General features: G+C 35.2%; 1 protein-coding gene across 2 annotated transcripts in view; it reads left to right on the top strand.

The window, feature by feature from the left end:
- The window catches only part of LOC125654292 (protein MCM10 homolog), a 63121-nt gene that overhangs the window by 6239 nt on the left and 31151 nt on the right, over positions 1-25731 (top strand). The window contains exons 2-16 of one of the 2 annotated variants that reach the window (XM_056144830.1): positions 1805-1844; positions 3848-4063; positions 4489-4551; positions 4615-4746; positions 8414-8851; positions 8939-9067; positions 9316-9450; positions 9599-9704; positions 9875-10037; positions 12818-12976; positions 19067-19194; positions 21322-21402; positions 21591-21683; positions 21771-21923; positions 24158-24240. In XM_056144830.1, coding sequence (XP_056000805.1) covers positions 1805-1844; positions 3848-4063; positions 4489-4551; positions 4615-4746; positions 8414-8851; positions 8939-9067; positions 9316-9450; positions 9599-9704; positions 9875-10037; positions 12818-12976; positions 19067-19194; positions 21322-21402; positions 21591-21683; positions 21771-21923; positions 24158-24240 — 2119 coding nt within the window. Of the gene's footprint in view, positions 1-1804; positions 1845-3847; positions 4064-4488; positions 4747-8413; positions 8852-8938; positions 9068-9315; positions 9451-9598; positions 9705-9874; positions 10038-12817; positions 12977-19066; positions 19195-21321; positions 21403-21590; positions 21684-21770; positions 21924-24157; positions 24241-25731 lie in introns of both variants that reach the window. The other variant, XM_056144829.1, reaches the window with a different exon arrangement.

Genomic DNA, 25731 nt, shown 5'->3' with positions numbered 1-25731 from the left:
ATATATGAGATGTTGTACATGTGATACATGAGATGTTGTAGATGTAACACATGAGATGTTGTACATGTAACACATGAGATGTTGTACATGTAACACATGAGATGTTGTACATGTAATATATGGGATGTTGTACATGTGATACATGAGATGTTGTACATGTAATATATGAGATGTTGTACATGTAACACATGAGATGTTGTACATGTAACACATGAGATGTTGTACATGTGATACATGAGATGTTGTACATGTAACACATGAGATGTTGTACATGTAACACATGAGATGTTGTACATGTGATACATGAGATGTTGTACATATAACACATGAGATGTTGTACATGTGATACATGAGATGTTGTACATGTAACACATGAGATGTTGTACATGTAGCACATGAGATGTTGTACATGTAACACATGAGATGTTGTACATGTAACACATGAGATGTTGTACATGTGATACATGAGATGTTGTACATGTAACACATGAGATGTTGTACATGTAACACATGAGATGTTGTACATGTAACACATGAGATGTTGTACATGTAACACATGAGATATTGTACATGTAATACATGAGATGTTGTACATGTAACACATGAGATGTTGTACATGTAACACATGAGATGTTGTACATGTGATACATGAGATGTTGTACATGTAACACATGAGATGTTGTACATGTAACACATGAGATGTTGTACATGTAATATATGGGATGTTGTACATGTGATACATGAGATGTTGTACATGTAATATATGAGATGTTGTACATGTAACACATGAGATGTTGTACATGTAACACATGAGATGTTGTACATGTGATACATGAGATGTTGTACATGTAACACATGAGATGTTGTACATGTGATACATGAGATGTTGTACATGTAACACATGAGATGTTGTACATGTAATATATGGGATGTTGTACATGTAATATATGAGATGTTGTACATGTAACACATGAGATGTTGTACATGTAACACATGAGATGTTGTACATGTGATACATGAGATGTTGTACATGTAACACATGAGATGTTGTACATGTGATACATGAGATGTTGTACATGTGATACATGAGATGTTGTACATGTAATATATGGGATGTTGTACATGTAATATATGAGATGTTGTACATGTAACACATGAGATGTTGTACATGTAACACATGAGATGTTGTACATGTGATATATGGGATGTTGTACATGTAATATATGAGATGTTGTACATGTAACACATGAGATGTTGTACATGTAATATATGAGATGTAGTACATGTAATATATGAGATGTAGTACATGTGATACATGAGATATTGTACATGTAATATATGAGATGTTGTACATGTGATACATGAGATGTTGTACATGTGATACATGAGATGTTGTACATGTGATACATGAGATGTTGTACATGTGATGCATGAGATGTTGTACATGTAATACATGAGATGTTGTACATGTGATATATGAAATGTTGTACATGTAACACATGAGATGTTGTACATGTAATATATGAGATGTTGTACATGTAATATATGAGATGTTGTACATGTGATATATGGGATGTTGTACATGTAATATATGAGATGTTGTACATGTAACACATGAGATGTTGTACATGTAACACATGAGATGTTGTACATGTGATACATGAGATGTTGTACATGTGATACATGAGATGTTGTACATGTAATTGAACTTGGCTAGAGATTGATATAGATATCATACTGTACTATGGTATGGTTAATATTTTCACAAAATTTATCATAAAGATGGTTTTTCTTTTTCTTTCAGAACAATTGTGAGGGTTTCATTTCCACAGCTAGTATGTCAGGTTTGTACAGTTCAGACTAACAATACAACAGTACAATTCCTTTTGAAAATATTGTGTGCTATGAAGAATGCAGCGTTCTGCAGTTATAGATTCATCTACTTGATCAATTTTCATGTGTTTAGCTCACCTGAGCTGATTTTCCTGATTGTCTGTTGTCCGTCGTCGGTCTGTGAACTTTTTACATTTTTCACTTCTTCTCCAGAACCACTGGGCCAATTTTTAACCAATCATGGCAAAAAGCATCCTTGGGTGAAGGGGTTTCAAATTTGTTCAAATGAGGTGCCAAACCCCCTTTAAAGGGGAGATAATCACAAAAATGCAAAAATAGGGTGAGACCATTTAAAAATCTTTTTCTTAAGAACCACTGGGCCAGAAAAGCTGAAGTTTACATGAAAGCTTCCTGTCATAGTGTAGATTCAAGTTTGTTAAAAATCCTGATCCTCACGGGTATGGGGCCACAATAGGGGATCAAAATTTTACATACAAATATATAGGGAATACAGTCTATGCGAAAGACATCGGACCGTCGGACCTGACCGATGTGCAGTGCCTCAGGTCCGATGTGTCATTTTTTACACCGGACCGGAATGTCCGATGTCTCAGTGTTCGGTTTTAAGCTTTATTATTTTGACGGGGAGTCAATTAAATGTTTGTTATAAGTAAAAAATATCACACAAATCCAAATACGTAAATGAATGTGATTAAACCGCATGGACCGTCTAAAGTATTATGCGGGAGGGATCCCTGGTATAGTATTACTAGTATAATAAATAAGATTTCCTTGGTTTTGCATTTTCACGTGTTTCTCTTTTTTACATTAGGTTTTTCGGTCTGACAAAATTTGGTTTGGTCCGGTGTGTTCATTGATTACACAGGACCGAATGTCCTGTGTGGTCCAAAAAACTTTCGTATAGACTGGGAATATCTTTAAAAATCTTCTTCTCAAGAACCACTGTGCCAGGAAAGTATAAATTAACATGAAAGCTTCCTGACATAGTGCAGATTCAAGTTTGTTCAAATCATGGCCCCCGGGGGTAGAATGGGGCCACAATAGGGGATCAAAGTTTTACATACAAATATATAGGGAAAAATCATTAAAAAATCATCTGAAGAATCACTGGGCCAGAAAAGTTTAAATGAAAGCTTCCTGATGTAGTGCAGATTCAAGTTTGTTAAAATCATTTTATATACTGCAAAAGTGGTTATTTACGCAGGGGGTTAAGTACACAATTTCTACATTACGTGTGGTTATTTACGCAAGGGGTTAAGTATGCAATTTCTACATTACGTGTGGTGGAAAATATGCGGTAACTATATAAAATATCAAATATTTATAACTATACACTTGGGAGAATTTTGCAGGCTTAGTATGTGACCGCGTAATTAGTGTAAATTTCCCATATGCGTAAATAACTACTTTTACAATAGAACATTTACAACTTTGTTGTTCATGACTTGGAAGGTATAAGTTTAAAATTTCCTTTGATAAAGATAATAAAAATAAGACTTACTAGTTTATGACCCCAGAAACAAGTCATACTATGATCCCAGAAACAACATAAAAATAAGTCTTACTGTGACCCCAGAAACAACATGGAAATAAGTCTTACTATGACCCCAGAAACAACATAGAAACAAGTCTTACTATGGCCTCATTACATTGTATCTCAATATGAATTTACTTTGAACTTATTAAGTGCAAATTACACAGAGGTGTTCTTATGACACCAGAGTGATCCCTACCTGTCAATCATCTGTCATGACCTTATCTCAATGTGCATGTGATGATGAGTAGAAAGATGAAACCAACCGTGCAATGAATTATGTTGGTCAGACTCTTCTATCAACAGCTGACTGAATGTTTTCTATTCCAATTAACCCTCAAGAATTTGCAAAAAATTAATCTCGAAAGTGCACAATCATATTCTAAATTAATTCTGATGAATTTAGATCGATTTGTAAATTTTTTACAATGATGATTATTTATTTATCTTTGGTTGAAGATGATGAATGTGAGTTGGATGTCCTGGTTTCACTCTTGGATGACAACAGTGATACAGAGTGTGTCGGACAGCATGAATTGACTGACAAAAAGTCCCAGACCACAGACACAGCCCAGGAAACAACCAAACTGCTTAAAGCTACAGCAAATACAGAGAGCACTGATTGTACAAATGAAGCTACAGCAAATACAGAGAGCTCTGATTGGACAAATAAAGGTTTCCATTTTCTCTCTTTAGGGGATAATAATTGATTATTTATGAAATAATCTTAAATACCAGTATATACATATCTGTACATGTGTGTTGTAAGCTAAAACATATAACCAATATATTATGTTTAATTGATGGGTATAAATACTGTAAACGTATTATATTTGGCGTGTACGATATTTGGCGGAAATCGTTTTTTCAACAAGTTAGCGTAGATTTGATTTAGCGCATTCCTGAATTACTTTAAACATCTAGATTTACGGATGGCATTTAGCGATGTACTTGATTTAGCAGAAACTGCGTTCCGCCAAAGGCGCTAAATAGAATACACAGCCAAATGTAATACATTTACAGTATTCTAAGGTAAAGACCTAATTTGAAGAAATAACCAACTGGTAAATTGAGATGTAATATAGAAAATTTTCTTGCAGAAAAGGAATGCGATGTAGACATGTTAACAGCTTGCCTTGAGGAGGATGACAGCGAGTTTGAGGAGGATGACAGCGAGTTTGAGGAGGATGACAGCGAGTTTGAGGAGGATGACAGCGAGTTTGAGGGTGGTGATTTATTTATAGATAGTGCAGAACAGTCAGGGGATGAGAAGAGTGTCTCCATTGCTGAGAATAATCCCTCTAAAGAGGGAAGTAATTCCTCACATACTAGTGAGGATGAAGACTCTGCTATTCAGGGTAAATGAACATTTCTAACCAATGCTGTTTTAGCACGCCTTGACAAATGTCTGGAGAGCTGTTGTCCAAACCATGGTGTCGGCATTGGTGTTACACTTTAACCTGGGTTATATCTTTTCAAGTGAGGGGGATAGGGCTTTAATATTTCATATATAGATGCCTCATGACCAGGCCTTTCTTTTGGTACCAAAACATTTGACTTAGTGACCTTTACTAATGGACTTTGACCTACTGTTTAAAAACTTTAACTTTGAGCTATCTCTTTTGAACCAAGGGGGATAGGGTTTTGATATTGTACATGTAGATGCCTCATGACAAGACCTTTCTTTTGACATGAAGACTTTTGACTACTTGACCTTGGTTTTTTTTTAGTTTTCTAAAACTTTTAACCTTGGCTCTGTCTTTTGAACTACATACATATAGATGTCTCATTTCAAGGCATTTCCTTTGGTACCAGAACTTTCGGACCTATTGACCTTGGACTTTGACTTACTTTTCAAAAACTTTAACATTTAACCAAGGGGGATAGGTCTTTGATATCTCACATTTCTCATGACCAGGCCTTTCATATACTTTGACCTACTTTTTAATAACTTTAACCTTTTGAACCTAAGGGAAGAAGAATCGAGCTTCTCGGCGAGCTATGTTGTTCTTTTGACAACTTTAGTTTCACAAATAATACTATGCATTAGAATAGATTAGCTGGCACATGAATATGTACTTCAATTCACCTGTAATGATACAAGAGACTGTATGCACTAAGGATGGGGGAGGGAGGCTCCCAACATATTCTAATTACTGTGGGATCATTAGATTTTGTGGCAGCTCAATTTACATGAGAACTCTCATCCTTCAAATTTTAAATCGGAATGAAATACACAATTTATTTAATGTTTCAAATCGCAATAAAATACACAATTTATTTAATGTTTCAAATCGCAATGAAATACACAATTTATTTAATGTTTCAAATTGCAGTGAAATACACAATTTATTCAAGGTTTCAAATTGCAATGAAATACACAATTTATTCAAAGTTTCAAATCGCAATGAAATACACAATTTATTCAAGGTTTCAAATTGCAATGAAATACACAATTTATTCAAGGTTTCAAATTGCAATGAAATACATAATTTATTCAAGGTTTCAAATCGCAATGAAATACACAATTTATTCAAGGTTTCAAATTGCAATGAAATACACAATTTATTCAAGGTTTCAAATCGCAATAAAATACACAATTTATTTAACGTTTCAATGTAGAGAAACCATATCCATAAAATTACGTCCCAACAAAAAAAAAATTAAAAAAAATACTGACAATCCATTAAGATTGGTTTCCACAAATTTAAATGATTCCAAAGTATGATTCAGACTGACACGCCCTTCAACACACTATAACATCGTTTTACATAATGACTGACACGCCCTTCAACACACTATAACATCGTTTTACATAATGACTGACACTCCCCTCAACACACTATAACATCGTTTTACATAATGACTGACACTCCCCTCAACACACTATAACATCGTTTTACATAATGACTGACACTCCCCTCAACACACTATAACATCGTTTTACATAATGACTGACACGCCCCTCAACACACTATAACATCATTTTACATAATGAGTGACACGCCCCTCAACACACTATAACATCGTTTTACATAATGACTGACACTCCCCTCAACAAACTGTAACATCGTTTTACATAATGAGCCAATCTATAGCATGTGACCCTTGACAATGCAGGGTCCCTTGAAATATACTTCACAGGCAATGTGATAATTTAGCAGGTATATTTTACTACTAAAAAATTGAAACCATACAATGAATGAATGTAAATCTATTGTAAGAAAGCTTTTGATAATATAATTGAATGAGAATGAAATAGTTTCAACCATGCAACCATGAAATTAATAAATTCTAATGAAATATATACATTCCTGGAATATATTTATAGCAGAAGATAAGAGAGTGCCCACCAAAAGTAAACATTCCTGTAATATATTTATAACAGAAGATGAGAGAGTACACACCAAAAGTAAACATTCATGTAATATATTTATAACAAGATGAGAGAGTGCCCACCAAAAGTAAACATTCCTGTAATATATTGAACAAGATGAGAGAGTGCCCTCTAAAAGTAAACATTCATGTAATATATTTATAACAGAAGATGAGAGAGTGCCCACCAAAAGTAAACATTCCTGTAATATATAGTTAACTCTCGAATTATCGCCACTCAATTCATCGCCATTTTCGTTATAACGCCTCATTTTTCTTGGAACATTTTTCCTGTTACTTAAAACTCTTGTTAAAACGCCAAATTCGCTATCGCCATTTGCCACAGTGTTTTCATTACAAAAGTCTATTTCAACGTGTTAATTATCTCAATAAACCGCCACGGGTGCACGTGGTCAGTGAAGCAGTAAATTGGTCATTATCAATCTCCAGCGTCCACCTGGACAGAAGGATCCCAGTAATTGCTGTATTGAATAAACAAGAAAAATACTCGAGATGAACTGTAGTCAAGTTGTTTATACAATTTAGCTATGGCTTCGCCACGAAAGAGGGTCCTGTTAAATTTCGATGAGAAAAAGAAAATCGTTACGTACCAAGGACATCATAAAAAATGTACCCATCAGGATATTGCAAATCATTTTTCTGTTTTATGGGAAAAGGCTATATCAAAAGAAGCTAGACAGTGGGCGACATCTTAGCAGCAAAGGATCGCTCACTTACATAAGTATTGTAAATAGAGGAAAGATAACTCTTACATATAAAAGAACGGTAACTCTATTTCTTCAAGATGGCAGTAATTCAATTCATCGCCAAATTCGTTATAATGCCATAATTTCATAAGAACAAAAGGTGGCGGTTTATCAAGAGTTGACTGTATTTATAACAGAAGATAGAGAGTACACACCAAAAGTAAACATTCATGTAATATATTTATAGCAGAAAATAAGAGTGCCCTTCAAAAGTAAACATTCCTGTAATATATTTATAACAGAAGATAAAGACTGCCCACCAAAAGTAAACATTCCTGTAATATATTTATAACAGAAGATAGAGAGTGTCCACCAAAAGTAAACATTCCTGTAAGATATTTATAACAAGATGAGAGAGTGCCCACCAAAAGTAAACATTCCTGTAATATATTTATAACAGAATATAGAGAGTGCCCACCAAAAGTAAACATTCCTGTAATATATTTATAACAGAAGATAGAGAGTGCCCACCAAAAGTAAACATTCCTGTAATATATTTATAACAGAAGATAGAGAGTGCCCACCAAAAGTAAACATTCCTGTAATGTATTTATAGCAGAAGATAAGAGAGTGCCCACCAAAAGTAAACATTGATTGTAAAAAGTGAATGGAAATAAATCTTTGGTTTCATTAAAAGTAGCTGAGAGCAATAACAAAATCATTTTATTACATCAAAAACGTCAGCTTTTCTGTAGTATCAATATTCTCTTCAGAGTGGAAGCAATGTGCATTTTATATGTACATTATGAATTTATTATTGTCTTCATGTACATGTATAGCAAACAACCTGGCCTATGTTTCTTCTTTCTATGGACAATCCATTGTGTACATGTATGTATTTTTATTTTTTTTTATATTTGTGGAGTAACTTTCATTTATTTAGCTGAGCTTCTCAACATTCAGAAGAAGATGTTGGAACTCCAATCTCAGTTAAAGAGAAGAAAGATAAATAAGAAAAAGATATCCTCTGAATCCTCATCATCACTGGTGGCTAATGGTACTAAAGAAAACAGAGAAGATGATATCTCTTTCAGGCTTCAACAGAAGGACCAGTCGTCTTGTGAGCGACAGAAACAACCTCCTCTAATTTCTAAACAGAAAACTGACCGTCACAAACAGAAAACTGACCGTCACAACCAGAAAACTGACCGTCACAACCAGAAAATCTCAGACCAGCAAACTACAGCCACAAGTTTACCCTCCAAGAAAGGAATAAAAAAATCCTTCTCCCGGAAAAATGGAGAGCAATTCAAAAGTGAAAAAAAACCCTGTAAAATAGTGTCTCCAAACAGTGAAGTAAAAGTGCCAAAAGATAAAAAAGGTAATATTTGAATTTAATATTCAATTTGTTTTGGTAAATGGAAATAAGATTTTCCTGTCAGGTGGGTTTTGTTTGTTGCTTTTTCAGAACTGCCAGATGCTGATGAATGTGGAGGAAATCTCTTTTTTCCTGACCAGACTGACCCTGAGGGACCGGGTGAAGGGACAGGGGGTCTGTTTGGGGACAATGATAGTGACTGGGAGGAACTGGATGGAGGTCAGCAGTCTTAACTATGATTTATGTATAACAAAACATTCTTATAGCAAAGTATAAATGTAATCCAATCAAAACAACAGAGAATGAAAATCACTTCACTGTTCGCGTGAATTCATTATAAATGTGTTTGCTGTAACCATATTTTACTGTAATAGTTTACCATGTTAATGCTTAAAGGAATAAAGCTTTAGTAAAATGGTAGGAGATACTGAAAGACTGAAATTTTTATCACATATATTATTTTGTAGAAGCAAAACCTGAATTGAGTAAATCAGGCCAAGTTATTCAAGACTTGATGAAGAAGGGTAACCGACAGAGAGTGTCCTGTACCTCGCAGGGGGCCGTTCAGGAGCTCCGACAGAGAGCCCTCAAAACAAACTCTTGTAATGCCTGTTAACAATGCTGCTGTGTATATAAAAATGTTAACATTAATACACTGGAATAATTTCATATTTGTTATTAATTCTGTTGTGTCCATAAATGTGAAGATGATAGCCTGTGGAATAATTTCATGTCTGTGCTATTCTGTAGGGAAAACTGGCCCCTTTTCTGGACAAGAAATGGTGGATCCACGCCACAAAGCTGCAATTGAGGATCACAAGAGTGTAACTGACCCTTTTTCTGGAATCAGAATAATGTGAGTTGTTTGTGTTACTCTGTAGCAGGACTCATATTGACCTTGAAAAGTGCTTAAATTTTTATTAAATCGAGGAAGTCTTGGAAAAGACCTTAATTATGATTTAAAAAAGGAGGTTACTCTAGTTTCAGCTACAGTAGTCTGTAATATGTACATTTTTTTTAATGCAGTAATCCCAAGATTTCTAGTATGGAAATGAAATACAAAATGGCAGACAGATTGTTGATAAAGCTGTCCAAAATTCATTTAAAACTAAAAAGTGCTGATCTCCAGGGAAACTGGGTGACTATTGGGGTCATAGTTCACAAGACAGAACCTCGTACTTCATCATCAGTAAGTTTTGTTTTATTTCAAAAGTATTTGTAAAATTTCTACCATTCTAAAATAACAGTTTTCAACTATCAAATACTGCAGAAAAAGACAAATAAAATTCCAATGGAGAGTAAATTTGAAAGACACAAATGAATTATGTCTCCCCTTCAAAGGGGAGACATATTGTTTTTTGTCATTTTTCTTCTTCTTATTCTTCTTCTTCAACCAAATTTTGTCCAGGCCCTAACTAGAGAACCCTTTGACTTTAAGACTTCAAACTTGGAACATAAGGAGATGGTATGGAGGAGGGATGCCCGCCCCCAAAACTTTTGACCTTGACCCACTTATAAAGTCAAGGTCAATTTTTTACGTCAACATATAGTCCAGGCCAATAGTTGAGAACGCTTTGACATTACGATTTCAAACTTGGAATGTGGCAAGAGGACATAGATACAAGGTGCACTGCACCAAAATTTTTGACCTTGACCTCTTTCTTCATTCAAGGTCAAATTAAGAAAAACATGAATTGACCATAACTTTAGAACCCTTTGACATTAAGACTTCAAACTTAGAATATGGGAATGAGGAAAGGGGGAATTCCACCAAAAATTTTGACCTTGACCTATTTATAAAGTCAAGGTCAATTTTTTATGTCCAAATATAGTCCAGACCAAAAGCTGACTTGACAACTGTTTGACATTAAAACTTTAAACTTGGAATATGGAGAGGTTATATGGAAGAGGGGTGCACACCACAAACATTTTTGACCTTCATCCACTTACAGTGTCAAGGTCACTCTTTTACATCAAGACTATAACCTGAGAACTATTTGACATTAGGATTTCAAACTTACAACTTAGAAAGCAGATATTAAGACAAGATGTACTGTACCAAAATCTTTGACCTTGACCCATTTCTTCATTCAAGGTCACTCTTTTACATCAAAGTATAGTCAAGACTATAACCTGAGAACCCTTTGACATTAGGATTTCAAACTTACAACATGGAAAGCAGACATTAAGAAAAGATGTACTGTACCAACATTTTTATACCCCCCGCAACAAGTTGTGGGGGGGTATACTGGAATCGGGTTGTCCGTCTGTCTGTCCGTCCGTCTGTAGACGCAATGGTTTCCGGGCTCTAAAGCGTTATCCTTTCCACTTACCATCACCATATCATATATATGGACTACCCATGGGATGAAGATGTTCCCTATCGATTTTGGGGTTCAAAGGTCAAGCGCACTGGACATCGAAGTAGCAATATGGTTTCCGGGCTCTAAAGCATTATCCTTTCCACCTACAGTCACCATATCATACATATGGACTTCCCATGGGATGAAGATGTTCCCTATTGATTTGGGGGTCAAAAGGTCAAAGGTCAAGTGCACTGGACATCGAAGTAGCAATATGGTTTCCGGGCTCTAAAGTGTTATCCTTTCCACCTACAGTCACCATATCTTACATATGGACTACCCATGGGATGAAGATTTTCCCTATCGATTTTGGGGTCAAAAGGTCAAAGGTCACACGCACTGGACATCGAAGTAGCAATATGGTTCGGTTTGTCATGCCATTTGTTTTTTACACTCAGAAAAGAGGTAGTTTTTACCTATTACCAACACCCTTTGGGAGATTGGGGTAAGCGGGGGGTATTTTTAGTGAGCATTGCTCACAGTACCTCTTGTTGACTTTGACCCATTTCTTCATTCAATGTTATGTTTAAAAAAAACTTGATGATTTTATAACTAAGACTGCAAACTTGTAATATGGAAAGGCAATATTGAGGAGGGGGTGCACATCACCAACATTTTTGACCTTGACCGACTTACATTGTCAAGGTCACTCTTTTACATCAAAGTATAGTCCAGACCATAACCTGAGAACCCTTTGACATTAGGTTTTCAAATTTACAACATGGAAGGCAGATTTAAGACAAGATGTACTGTACCAAAATTTTTTACCTTGACCCATTGATTTTGATGTAAGCCGTTGTTATTGCCTCTTACGCTTGCACTCATTATTGTTGCCCTGGTTATTAGACAATCAAACTTTGAAGGGGAGACATCTGGAGTTTTTTTTTGTAAAAAACAATACCCACTAGTTGCAAATGCAAGAGTATTGTTTGCTTTGAGTTATATCCCTTTGTAACAAAGTTTCATGGGATACAATAAGTTTTCATATTCACTACAGAGATTGCAATGGCGCAATTTATTTTCTAGGTCAAAGGTCAAGGTCATAGTAAATTGTAAATGAATAATGGTATTCATTGAATGATGTCATGTTATAGGGAGTATTCTCTGCTTTATGTGTAGTATTCATTGAATGATGTCATGTTATAGGGAGTATTCTCTGCTTTGTGTGTAGTATTCATTGAATGATGTCATGTTATTGGGAAGATTCTCTGCTTTGTGTGTAGTATTCATTGAATGATGTCAGGTTATTGGGAAGATTCTCTGCTTTATGTGTAGTATTTATTTAATGATGTCACGTTATAGGGAAGATTCTCTGCTTTGTGTGTAGTATTCATTGAATGATGTCATGTTATAGGGAAGATTCTCTGCTTAGTGGTGCTCATTTTTGAAAATCCCAGAGGAGAAACATACTTTTATTAAACTTATTGTCAGTTCTTAATGTGCATGTACACAGTAGATCAAAGAACAATAGGAATTAGAGTTAGGGGTATGTTTGTACATGTACACAGTAGATCAAAGAACAATAGGAATTAGAGTTAGGTGTATGTTTATATCAGCATACACTGAGTACTAGAGATGACTTGTGTGACACTGATGATGATTTTAGGGGAAGTCATTTTGCATCTGGCGACTGAGTGATCTTGACGACTGTGAGAAAACGATCAGCTTCTTTCTGTTTGGAGAGGTGTTCAAACAACACTGGAAAAATGAAGTCAAATCTGTAGTGGGCATTCTTAACCCAAACAAAATGGACAAGGCTGAGAAGGTAAATGCATATAATTATATGTAGTCATATGAAATTCTTTTCGTTAACATTCCATCTACATTAAGATTAGATGTTAGATCCACTCACGTACTCTTTACACTAACATCCAATGACATCGTATAGAGGGTCACATTCTGATAACAGGAGGCAATGAGAAATCATGAGACTGTTTTGGCCAATCACAGCACAGTGAACTACAAAGCTAAGAATGTTTCAAACCTGCATTTACTTTTTATTTCCACACATGAATACTTTTAGATAAATAGAATTTTTACAGATGGTAACACAAATTAAATATGACATTCATCCACTATTCCAAGTGGTGTTAGTGCAGGAAAATTGAGTTTTCTATAAACAGTTAAAGCAAGGTTCATTTGTGCTCTTTGAGTTGGATATTCGCATATGTAGATGCATGGGTGTCAGCTCCTGGTAGGCCTAGCAGACAAAACAAAAACTTCCAAATCTCGTAAAACATAATGTTGTCTTAAAATTTTAGTCCTTTGGTTGTTATGTACAATGAAGGAAAAGATTGAGATTTCCCCGTAAAACCAGTCAAGTTTTTTGCTGCGGTCGATAAAAAGATTGCTCTGATGTGACTCCTAATGGTACCTGTATGTTGTTATAAGTTAGAACCTTCTAATGGTACCTGTATATTGTTATAAGTTAGAACCTCCTAATGGTACCTGCATGTTGTTATAAGTTAGAACTTCCTAATGGTACCTGTATGTTGTTATAAGTTAGAACCTAATGGTACCTCTTTATTGTTATAAGTTAGAACCTAATGGTACCTGTATGTTGTTATAAGTTAGAACCTCCTAATGGTACCTGCATGTTGTTGTAAGTTAGAACCTCCTAATGGTACCTGTATGTTGTTGTAAGTTAGAACCTCCTAATGGTACCTGTATGTTGTTATAAGTTAGAACCTCCTAATGGTACCTGTATATTGTTATAAGTTAGAACCTAATGGTACCTGTATGTTGTTATAAGTTAGAACCTAATGGTACCTGTATATTGTTATAAATTAAAACCTCCTAATGGTACTGTATATTGTTATAAGTTTTAACCTAATGGTACCTGTATGCACAGGCACTCGACGTTTTAAATATCTATAATAAAAAAAAATTGTCTTCCTGTAAACATAATATATTGACAAGGTATACCACGCCGCCATCTTGGTTTTCGTTTTTACCAGCTGCATCGCTTGAAAATTTCGGCGAAAAGTTCGATATAATACAATAATTAGAACCCTACCGTTTAGAAGCAACTCTGTCAAGGTCTTACCTCTCGCATCGTAATGGTAAACTGGAAATAAAGTCCATTTATCGGCTATAATCAACCGTCAAACATCGTCTACTGCTTCTCAAATGCGAGAAATCGCTGAAAGGTGGACGTACGTAGACATAATTTTGGGATAGCCCTTTTTTCATTGGTCGATAAAATTAAAAATAGTAAATATTATAATTAGCAGTAAATATGTTCTAGTGAGCGAGGTAATAGATCTTGAACATTATTCTATTAATACATACATTATTTATTTTTTTAAACGTTAAACATGATAACTTCACTTATTCATGCATTCGTTTCTGTTGAAAGTAAATTTCATAACGTAATAAGAAAACTTCAAAATTGAATTCACACACACGCACGCGCGCCTACACGTGGGTATACTCTCAAACGTACACAGTAACATTTATACATCCAAATGCCCTGTCCTGCTTATCTGTAAATTTTCAGTGTTGTCACAATGGGTGACAAAATGTGGGTTGGAGTCGAAGCAGGGGGGGGGGGGGGGGGGGGGGTCATGAACATTTCCAATGTTATTTGGTAATGTGATAGATTTACTAAATTTCCCGTGCCAGCCTGTCCCGAAACCACACAATTGTGCCGAGTTTTATTGTTTGCAGGACTGCAACTACCCTGCATTCAGTGCCCCCCCCCCCCCCCCCCCCCCCCCCCCCCCGGCACAAGCGTCAGTGGGTACATTAGCAAGGGAATTTTCATTTGCATAATGATGTCAACTTCCGTCCCTAGATCAGGAGTTATCGCATTTTGAGGAGCAGTAGACGATAGTTGATGCTTGATTATATCTGATCAATGGACATTATTTCGAGTTTTCCATAACGATGCGAGAGATAAGATATTGACAGAGTTGTTGTTAGACGGTAGGGTTCTAATTATTGTATTATATCGAACTTTTCGCCGAAATTTTCAAGCGATGCAGCTGGTAAAAACGAAAACCAAGATGGCGGCGTGGTATACCTTGTCAATATATTATGTTTACAGGAAGACAATTTTTTTTTATTATAGATATTTAAAACGTCGAGTGCCTGTGCCTGTATGTTGTTATAAGTTAAAACCTAATGGTACCTGTATATTGTTATAAGTTAGAACCTTCTAATGGTACCTGTATATTGTTATAAGTTAGAACCTAATGGTACCTGTATGTTGTTATAAGTTAGAACCTCCTAATGGTACCTGTATATTGTTATAAGTTAGAACCTCCTAATGGTACCTGCATGTTGTTATAAGTTAGAACCTCCTAATGGTACCTGTATATTGTTATAAGTTAGAACCTCCTAATGGTACCTGCATGTTGTTATAAGTTAGATCATCCTAATGGTACCTGTATATTGTTATAAGTTAGAACCTAATGGTACCTGTATATTGTTATAAGTTAGAACCTAATGGTACCTGTATGTTGTTATAAGTTAGAACCTCCTAATGGTACCTGTATGTTGTTATAAGTTAGAACCTCCTAATGGTACCTGTATATTGTTATAAGTTAGAACCTAATGGTACCTGTATGTTGTTATAAGTTAGAACCTAATGGTACCTGCATGTTGTTATAAGTTAGAACCTAATGGTACCTGTATATTGTTATAAGTTAGAACCTAATGGTACCTGTATGTTGTTATAAGTTAGAACCTAATGGTACCTGTATATTGTTATAAGTTAGAACCTCCTAATGGTACCTGTATATTGTTATAAGTTAGAACTTCCTAATGGTACCTGTATGTTGTTATAAGTTAGAACCTCCTAATGGTACCTGTATATTGTTATAAGTTAGAACCTAATGGTACCTGTATGTTGTTATAAGTTAGAACCTCCTAATGGTACCTGTATATTGTTATAAGTTAGAACCTCCTAATGGTACCTGTATGTTGTTATAAGTTAGAACCTCCTAATGGTACCTGTATATTGTTATAAGTTAGAACCTAATGGTACCTGTATGTTGTTATAAGTTAGAACCTAATGGTACCTGTATGTTGTTATAAGTTAGAACCTAATGGTACCTGTATGTTGTTATAAGTTAGAACCTCCTAGTGGTACCTGTATATTGTTATAAGTTAGAACCTCCTAATGGTACCTGTATGTTGTTGTAAGTTAGAACCTCCTAATGGTACCTGTATATTGTTATAAGTTAGAACCTAATGGTACCTGTATGTTGTTATAAGTTAGAACCTAATGGTACCTGTATGTTGTTATAAGTTAGAACCTCCTAGTGGTACCTGTATATTGTTATAAGTTAGAACCTAATGGTACCTGTATGTTGTTATAAGTTAGAACCTCCTAATGGTACCTGTATGTTGTTATAAGTTAGAACCTAATGGTACCTGCATGTTGTTATAAGTTAGAACCTCCTAATGGTGCCTGTATATTGTTATAAGTTAGAACTTAATGGTACCTGTATGTTGTTATAAGTTAGAACCTCCTAATGGTACCTGCATGTTGTTATAAGTTAGAACCTCCTAATGGTACCTGTATATTGTTATAAGTTAGAACCTAATGGTACCTGTATGTTGTTATAAGTTAGAACCTAATGGTACCTGTATATTGTTATAAGTTAGAACCTCCTAATGGTACCTGTATGTTGTTATAAGTTAGAACCTCCTAATGGTACCTGTATATTGTTATAAGTTAGAACCTCCTAATGGTACCTGTATATTGTTATAAGTTAGAACCTCCTAATGGTACCTGCATGTTGTTATAAGTTAGAACCTAATGGTACCTGTATGTTGTTATAAGTTAGAACCTAATGGTACCTGTATATTGTTATAAGTTAGAACCTCCTAATGGTACCTGTATGTTGTTATAAGTTAGAACCTCCTAATGGTACCTGTATATTGTTATAAGTTAGAACCTCCTAATGGTACCTGTATGTTGTTACAGTGGAACCCCGTTATTACGTTTTCCATTTTGTCACGATAAAATAACGTAATACCGGGAGCAACGTAATAAACGTTCCCAGTGAAATCCGTTAAAAATATCGTTTGGAAATTGTATATCGTCCGTTGGTACTCCATGAAGGGGTGTGTGAATTTATCTTTACTGTTTCTTTGTTTAAAAGACTATGATACTTTGTTTTATTTACATCTTATCTTTAATGTCCGTAATTCTTCATGTTCTTATCCCTTTTCTTTATTTCTGGTGTAGGATTCATAAGGATGTTTTGATAAACGTTGCTTTTCTGCATTCGTTTGGACCGCCATTTTGTTCAACTTTAAAACAATGCGTTCATGTAAATTTCTCTCAATAACTCGTTCCGGTTCGTATTCAACATTCGTATTAAAAAAATAACAAAACATCGTTTTTATTAAATTCGCTAATTACACAATACACAACGCAATAAAAAAAATCCCATCCAAAAAACAACAAAACTATAGACACAAAACGCACACGATACCCAACACTTACACACTTTTCTCACCAACGATAAACACGGAGAACAATTTAAGCGCAATCCACATAAAAAAAATATGATGCACGAAGATTTTATTTACAACGCTAAATGATGGCACTAAAATCACGTGCGCATCAGGGGATTTTAGAATATTCACAGAGGTAAATGCCATGCATGAATCGGCCGATAACACAGGACAGTTTGATCGGTGTGTGTATGGACGAGATTTACGAACACCCAAGCTGCATGTCCAAACAACGAACAATTTTTTAATTGAACACCTTTAGTCACCTATGTCCAAGAAGTTACCCAAGCGGTTTTAACATTGCTACGATAAATCTTGTCTTTCATGTTTAGTACCAAAGCTGTCCGTGAATAGAGTTTTAATAGCGAAGGTAATCACACAATGCTGAACACGCAGGTAGTTGAGAAATTATTTCTTTGATTATCAAAATATGAAAAATGAAGTAAATTTCATAAAGTACAATTTCTAAATAAACATTATTTAATTGTTTATCACTGACTTCAATACAGGGTATTCACCTGTATTGATGTCGCTAGATCTATCGAAGCGTGATCAGTCAAGTGTCTCTAATCCCCAAACAGACCAAGAAATTTACGTGGTGACTGCCTCAGGCAGTCAAGGTGTGAATGGCTTATTATTTTGAGAATCACTATTGAATAATTAGGGGTTTATTACGTTTTCGTCGGAATTTTTACGATGTAATACCGAGTCCCGGCATCTTAGGACAACGTAATAACTAGGTCTATTTTATATAGGTTTGTTAAGAAATGGTTTTGTGCTTTGAAATTCCAACGTAATATGCGGACTAACGTATTAAAGGGGGAACGTAATAACGGGGTTCCACTGTATAAGTTAGAACCTAATGGTACCTGTATATTGTTATAAGTTAGAACCTAATGGTACCTGTATGTTGTTATAAGTTAGAACCTCCTAATGGTACCTGTATTTTGTTATAAGTTAGAACCTCCTAATGGTACCTGCATGTTGTTATAAGTTAGAACCTCCTAATGGTACCTGTATATTGTTATAAGTTAGAACCTCCTAATGGTACCTGTATGTTGTTATAAGTTAGAACCTCCTAATGGTACCTGTATATTGTTATAAGTTGGAACCTCCTAATGGTACCTGTATTTTGTTATAAGTTAGAACCTCCTAATGGTACCTGCATGTTGTTATAAGTTAGAACCTTCTAATGGTACCTGTATATTGTTATAAGTTGGAACCTCCTAATGGTACCTGTATGTTGTTATAAGTTAGAACCTTGTGCAGCAAACTAAGAGAGGGGAACAGAGGATCTAATTTTGATTCAGTTGGTTGATACTTAGAAGCAGGATAGAAGTAAACATTGTCAATTGTAACAAAGATTGATTGGTTATCCCAACAGAACCAGCAAGACATGGCTTTTACAGTCCATCACCCAAACCAGATACTGATGATGGGATACTCCCAGGATCTGGGCAAGTGTGCTGGGGTCAGCAAAGCAGGCAAAGCTTGTACTAACTTTATCAATAAGTAAGTAGATGTTGTGGACTGAAATATTTCTGACAAACTTGTACTAACATAACCACCAAGAAAGTGGTTATAGTGGACCAAAATGTCATGAGTAATGCGGGTTGTGATCAGAAGCAAATACATTTAGAAGTTTCTATGTTTGATACAATTGTAAGGCATTGATCAGATTTTTCATTATCACACTATTCAACTGAGAATTTTCTAACAATGCGCCAGTAAGTTCTTGGGAGGGAGGTGTATTTTGTTTCAAAAGAAGATCATGCTATCCCCATTCTAAAAATGTTTATATACATTGTAAATTGTATTATGGATCAGAGGGATGAGTAGTGGGATGTGTAACAATGCCAGTTTAGAATTAGATTGTGTTGTATGACTGTTGAAAATGTCGTGGTCACATTCACTACATAATTTACCCTGCCTCCCAGCACACAACGATCATGTTACAAGGCTGTTAGGACCAGTCTAATGAACTCAGATTAACCTGTGTCTATATAAAATATGTTTACACAATGTCCTTGTTCCAGGATATGTTTTATACAATTTTTATCACATTTTGTCAGCAGCAACACATCAGAGTTTGTTGATATTTGGTTCCAGGTTTCCTCATGGCAAGGGTTTACCTTTTGATGCTTTTTCAGATCCTTTCCCATTTGTCCTATGAAAGCTTGTTCACATCATTTTCAGCATCTATAATTTGGATGGGTTTTTTAGCTCACCTGAGCTGAAAGTTCAAGTGAACTGTTCTGATCACCTTTTGTCTGTCGTCTGTCTGCAAACTTTTCACATTTTCATCTTCTCCAAAACCACTGGGACAATTTAAACCAAATTTAGTACAAATCATCCTTGGGTGAAGGGGATACAAGTTTGTTCAAATGAAGAGCCATGCCCCCTTTAAAGGGGAGATAATCACGAAAATGCAAAAATAGGGTGGTCATTTAAAAATCTGCTCAAGAACCATTGGGCCAAGAAAGTTGAAATTTACATGGCAGCTCTCTGACAAAGTGCAGATTCAATTTTGCTAACTAATGTTTTCCAAGTGTAGGGTTGGGTCACAATAGGGGATCAAAGTTTTTCATGGGAATATTTAGGGAAAATTCTTAAAAATTTTCTTCTCAGAACCAGTCAGAAAAGTTTAGATTTACATGAAAGCTTCCTGATATAATGCAAATTCAAGTTTGTAAAAATCATGGCCCCCGAGGGTAGTGTGGGACCACAGGCTGTCCAGCGGCCCTAAAATTCCTAATTTTTTTCAGTTTTGCTAAAATTCCTTAAAAAAAATGTAAAATTCAAGGGGAAATCCTAAAAAAGCCCTTATTTTTCATGTCAATTCCTACTTTTTTATCAGTCTTGAAAAATCAAAATGCATTCATACAAAATGTGTGTTATTAACATAGATTGCAGTTCTTATTCAGATAATGCTGATGCAGTGAAAGGCAGTTGACCTGTGGATCCATGTGTCAAGCTTGTTTATTGGTTGTGACTTTGTGATAAAGAGTTGAGATTTTAGGTTATAGCCAATAATAGCTGAGACCATGGAACACTGGAATACGCCCTTCCTGTACTTACATCTTATTTGTGTGTCATGTTAGTTTCTTTATTGTCAAATTTAACAAGGTAAGTCCTTTTAAATAATTAAAACTTCCGCAATTTGGTTAAAAATTCCTAATTTTAGCCCTAATTTAGCCCTAATTTTTTTTAATTTTACCCCTAAAATTTGCCCTTATTTTTTGTCCAAGGGTGCTGGACAGCCTGGGACCACAATAGGGGATCAAAGCTTTATATTCAAGTATATAGGAAAAATCTTTAGAAATCTTCTTTTCAAAAGCCACAGGGCCAGAAAAGTGGAAATTTACATGAAAGCTTCCTAACATAGTTTAGATCCAACTTTGTGCAATTCATAGTCTTATCCAGAACAGCAATATCATGTTAGTCATATTGGTGTGCATTTTTGTGTTATGTGAATTTATTTTCAGTGATGTTATGATCCTTTAGGTTGGGGCCACAATATGGGATCAAAATGTTTTATGAGAATAAAGATTGATAAAAAAATCTTTTTAAAATTACAACAGCTGTTTGCCTTTGTTTGTAAGAGTCATGTTTGACTGTACTAGTTGTGTTTGACTGTAGGCAGCTAGGACAGTTCTGTGTGTACCATGTACAGTCAGCATACAAAAAGACCTGTGCCAAAAGGACAGAGCTGCAGGGCAGGTTAGTCAGATTGTTCTCTTTCTTTTTATCTAATTTATATCTATAAGTGAAGGGTTTTCACAATGTTTAGGAGAAAATACACATTGTGAAGGCAAAAACTCTCTCTCTCTCTCTCTCTCTCTCTCTCTCTCTCTCTCTCTCTCTCTCAGAGCATATATATAGCTAACACAATATTTTTTAAAATTTAGTTCTCAAGTTACCCCTAAAAACCGAGTGTTTGGAACTCGGAATGTCAAGGAGTCTATGTTCTTCTATGGAGGGGAAACATTCACCAACACTAGGTAAGGAATTGTATTTACCCTGTATTACAGTGCCAGAGTCATTTACATCCATATTTTGAGAAAAGTCATGAATTGTTTCAAATGTAGAAGGAAGTCTTCAAAAAAAGATCAGGTGACTGTGAAAAATCTTCAAATGAGGCAGCTGGAGAGCCAGGGCAAGTTTACCACAATGTCACTGCACAACTTAAACCTGGAGGACAGAGAGAAACTTCAACAAGTGCAACAGAAAAAGAAGGACCTGTGAGTTTTCCTTATTACCAAGTTATTGTACATTCTCTCTTTTGGTTCCTGTGGACAAGAGCATTGTTTGTGTTGATTGCTAATCGTGTGATTTACATTCTTTAATTGAGATTTTATCCATAGATTAAAAAAAAATATTAACAAATAACGTTTTCAATTCATAAATAATTTTTTCTTCAAAAAAATTAGAATGTTTATATCTGAATCTTTTAGGCATGTTTTATTAGATAGTCATATCATGCACCAAATCACAGCGAAATTTAGACTTTTATTTGCAAACAAAACACCTTTTTTATCATTTTGGGAAAAATCACAAAAAATTCATATAATATAAATGAGAGCTTGTATCACTCTTTTGATGGTGAAAGCATACTTCATGAGAGGTAACATGTAGATTTTAAATGTCTCCTTACTGTTATGTATAGATTTAAATCTCTCCATACCGTTACATGTAGATTTAAATGTCTCCTTACTGTTACATGTAGATTTAAATTTCTCCTTACTGTTATGTATAGATTTAAATCTCTCCATACCGTTACGTGTAGATTTAAATGTCTCCTTACTGTTACGTGTAGATTTAAATCTCTCCTTGTTGTTATGTGTAGATTTAAATTTCTCCTTACTGTTACGTGTAGATTTAAATCTCTCCTTACTGTTATGTATAGATTTAAATCTCTCCTTACTGTTGCGTGTAGATTTAAATCTCTCCTTACTGTTACGTGTAGATTTAAATGTCTCCTTACTGTTACGTGTAGATTTAAATCTCTCCTTACTGTTACGTGTAGATTTAAATCTCTCCTTACTGTTACGTGTAGATTTAAATCTCTCCTTACTGTTACGTGTAGATTTAAATCTCTCCTTACTGTTACGTGTAGATTTAAATCTCTCCTTACTGTTACGTGTAGATTTAAATTTCTCCTTACTGTTACGTGTAGATTTAAATCTCTCCTTACTGTTACGTGTAGATTTAAATTTCTCCTTACTGTTATGTATAGATTTAAATGTCTCCTTACTGTTACGTGTAGATTTAAATCTCTCCTTACTGTTACGTGTAGATTTAAATTTCTCCTTACTGTTACGTGTAGATTTAAATCTCTCCTTACTGTTACGTGTAGATTTATATTTCTCCTTACTGTTATGTATAGATTTAAATCTCTCCTTACTGTTACGTGTAGATTTAAATCTCTCCTTACTGTTACGTGTAGATTTAAATCTCTCCTTACTGTTACGTGTAGATTTAAATCTCTCCTTACTGTTACGTGTAGATTTAAATTTCTCCTTACTGTTATGTATAGATTTAAATCTCTCCTCACTGTTACGTGTAGATTTAAATCTCTCCTTACTGTTACGTGTAGATTTAAATTTCTCCTTACTGTTATGTATAGATTTAAATCTCTCCTTACTGTTACATGTAGATTTAAATCTCTCCTTATTGTTATGTGTAGATCTAAATCTCTCCTTACTGTTACATGAAGATCTAAATATATCCTTACAGTTACATGTAGATTTAAATGTCTCCTTACTGTTATGTGTAGATTTAAATTTCTCCTTACTGTTATGTATAGATTTAAATCTCTCCTTACTGTTACATGTAGATTTAAATCTCTCCTTATTGTTATGTGTAGATCTAAATCTCTCCTTACTGTTACATGAAGATCTAAATATATCCTTACAGTTACATGTAGATTTAAATGTCTCCTTACTGTTACGTGTAGATTTAAATCTCTCCTTACTGTTACGTGTAGATTTAAATTTCTCCTTACTGTTACATGTAGATTTAAATCTCTCCTTACTGTTACGTGTAGATTTAAATCTCTCCTTACTGTTACGTGTAGATTTAAATTTCTCCTTACTGTTACATGTAGATTTAAATCTCTCCTTACTGTTACGTGTAGATTTAAATCTCTCCTTACTGTTACGTGTAGATTTAAATTTCTCCTTACTGTTTCGTGTAGATTTAAATCTCTCCTTACTGTTACGTGTGGATTTAAATCTCTCCTTACTGTTACGTGTAGATTTAAATTTCTCCTTACTGTTATGTGTAGATTTAAATTTCTCCTTACAGTTAACCTGTTTGGCCAGTTTGAAGCTATATTTAGGGATATGATTTTAAACATAAGAAAATGCTATCGCTCAAGTGAGCGATGTGGTCCATGGACCTATGTTAAAAGTCAATTGCAGATAATTTGTTGATATTTCATAATCAATTTTAGGGTTATGTAATTGGTTTTCAGAGTGAACCTGTTAGCCACACCAACAGTAGGCTCACTGAACTTTGTTAAACATCTGGTAAAGAAAGAGAACCCATCACACTCAGGTTAGTCCAATCAGGAACCTCAGGTTAGTCTGATCAGGAATCTCAGGTTAGTCCAATCAGGAACCTCAGGTTAGTCCAATCAGGAACCTCAGGTTAGTCCAATCAGGAATCTCAGGTTAGTCCAATCAGGAACCTCAGGTTAATCCGATCAGGAATCTCAGGTTAGTCTGATCAGGAACCTCAGTTTAGTCCAATCAGGAACCTCAGGTTAGTCCGATCAGGAATCTCAGGTTAATCTGATCAGGAACCTCAGGTTAGTCTGATCAGGAATCTCAGGTTAGTCTGATCAGGAATCTCAGGTTAGTCCGATCAGGAACCTCAGGTTAATCCGATCAGGAATCTCAGGTTAGTCTGATCAGGAACCTCAGTTTAGTCCAATCAGGAACCTCAGGTTAGTATGATAGGAATCTCAGGTTAATCTGATCAGGAATCTCAGGTTAGTCCGATCAGGAACCTCAGGTTAGTCCAATCAGGAACCTCAGGTTAGTCCGATCAGGAACCTTAGGTTAGTCAGATCAGGAATCTCTGAGAAATTTCATAAAATTAGTTGTGACCAATTATTAGATAGAATTGGAAGTCCCAACTCAAATCTTTCATTTTAAGATCACCTGAGCTGAAAGCTCAAGTGAGCTTTTCTGATCGTCTGTTGTCCATCGTCTGTCCGTCTGTGTGTATACTTTTCACATTTTCGACTTCTTCTCCAGATCCACAGGGCCAATTTCAACCAAACTTGGCAAAAAGCATCCTTGGGTGAAGGGCTTTTAAGTTTGTTCAAATAAAGGGCCATGCCCCCTTCAAAGGGGGAAATAATCACACAAATGCAAAAATAGGGTGGGGTCATTTATAAATCTTCTCAAAAGCTTCCTGACAAAGTGCTGACTCAAGTTTGTTCAAATCATGGCCCCCTGGGGGTAGGATTGGGCCACAGTAGGGGATCAAAGTCTTACATACAAATGTTTAGGGAAAATCTCTCAAAATCTTCTTCTCAAGAACCAGTGAACTAAGACAGTACAAATTTACATGAAAGCTTCCTGACATTGTGCAGATTCAAATTTGTTCAAATCATGACCCCAAGGGGTAGGATGGGGCCACAAAAGGGGATCAAATTTGTACATACAAATATATGGAGAACATCTTTAAAAATCTTCTCAAGAATCATTGGGTTAAAAGAAGTCTACATTAACATGAAAGTTTGCTGACATAGTGCAGATTCAAGTTTGTAAAAATCATTGCCCCTGGAAGTAGTTTCGAGCCACAATAGGGATCAAAGTTTTACATGCAAGTATATAGGGAAAATCTTTGAATATGGGCCAAGGTGATTCAGGTGAGCAATGTGGCCCATGGGCCTCTTGTTCTGAATTTAATTTTCTAGGTTTTCCATGATATTGTGATGTCATGATACATCGGGGTTTAAACACTGATCCAGTTAATATTTACGGTAAAGCCCCAAAGTTTATCAAAAGTGAATCCTACCGCTCTCAGCAAGAAATA

This window comes from Ostrea edulis, chromosome 7 (genome assembly GCF_947568905.1).
Source record: "Ostrea edulis chromosome 7, xbOstEdul1.1, whole genome shotgun sequence".
NCBI lineage: Eukaryota > Metazoa > Mollusca > Bivalvia > Ostreida > Ostreidae > Ostrea > Ostrea edulis.
Note: the sequence above shows the minus strand (reverse complement) of the source record. Positions and strands in the feature narration are given on the sequence as shown.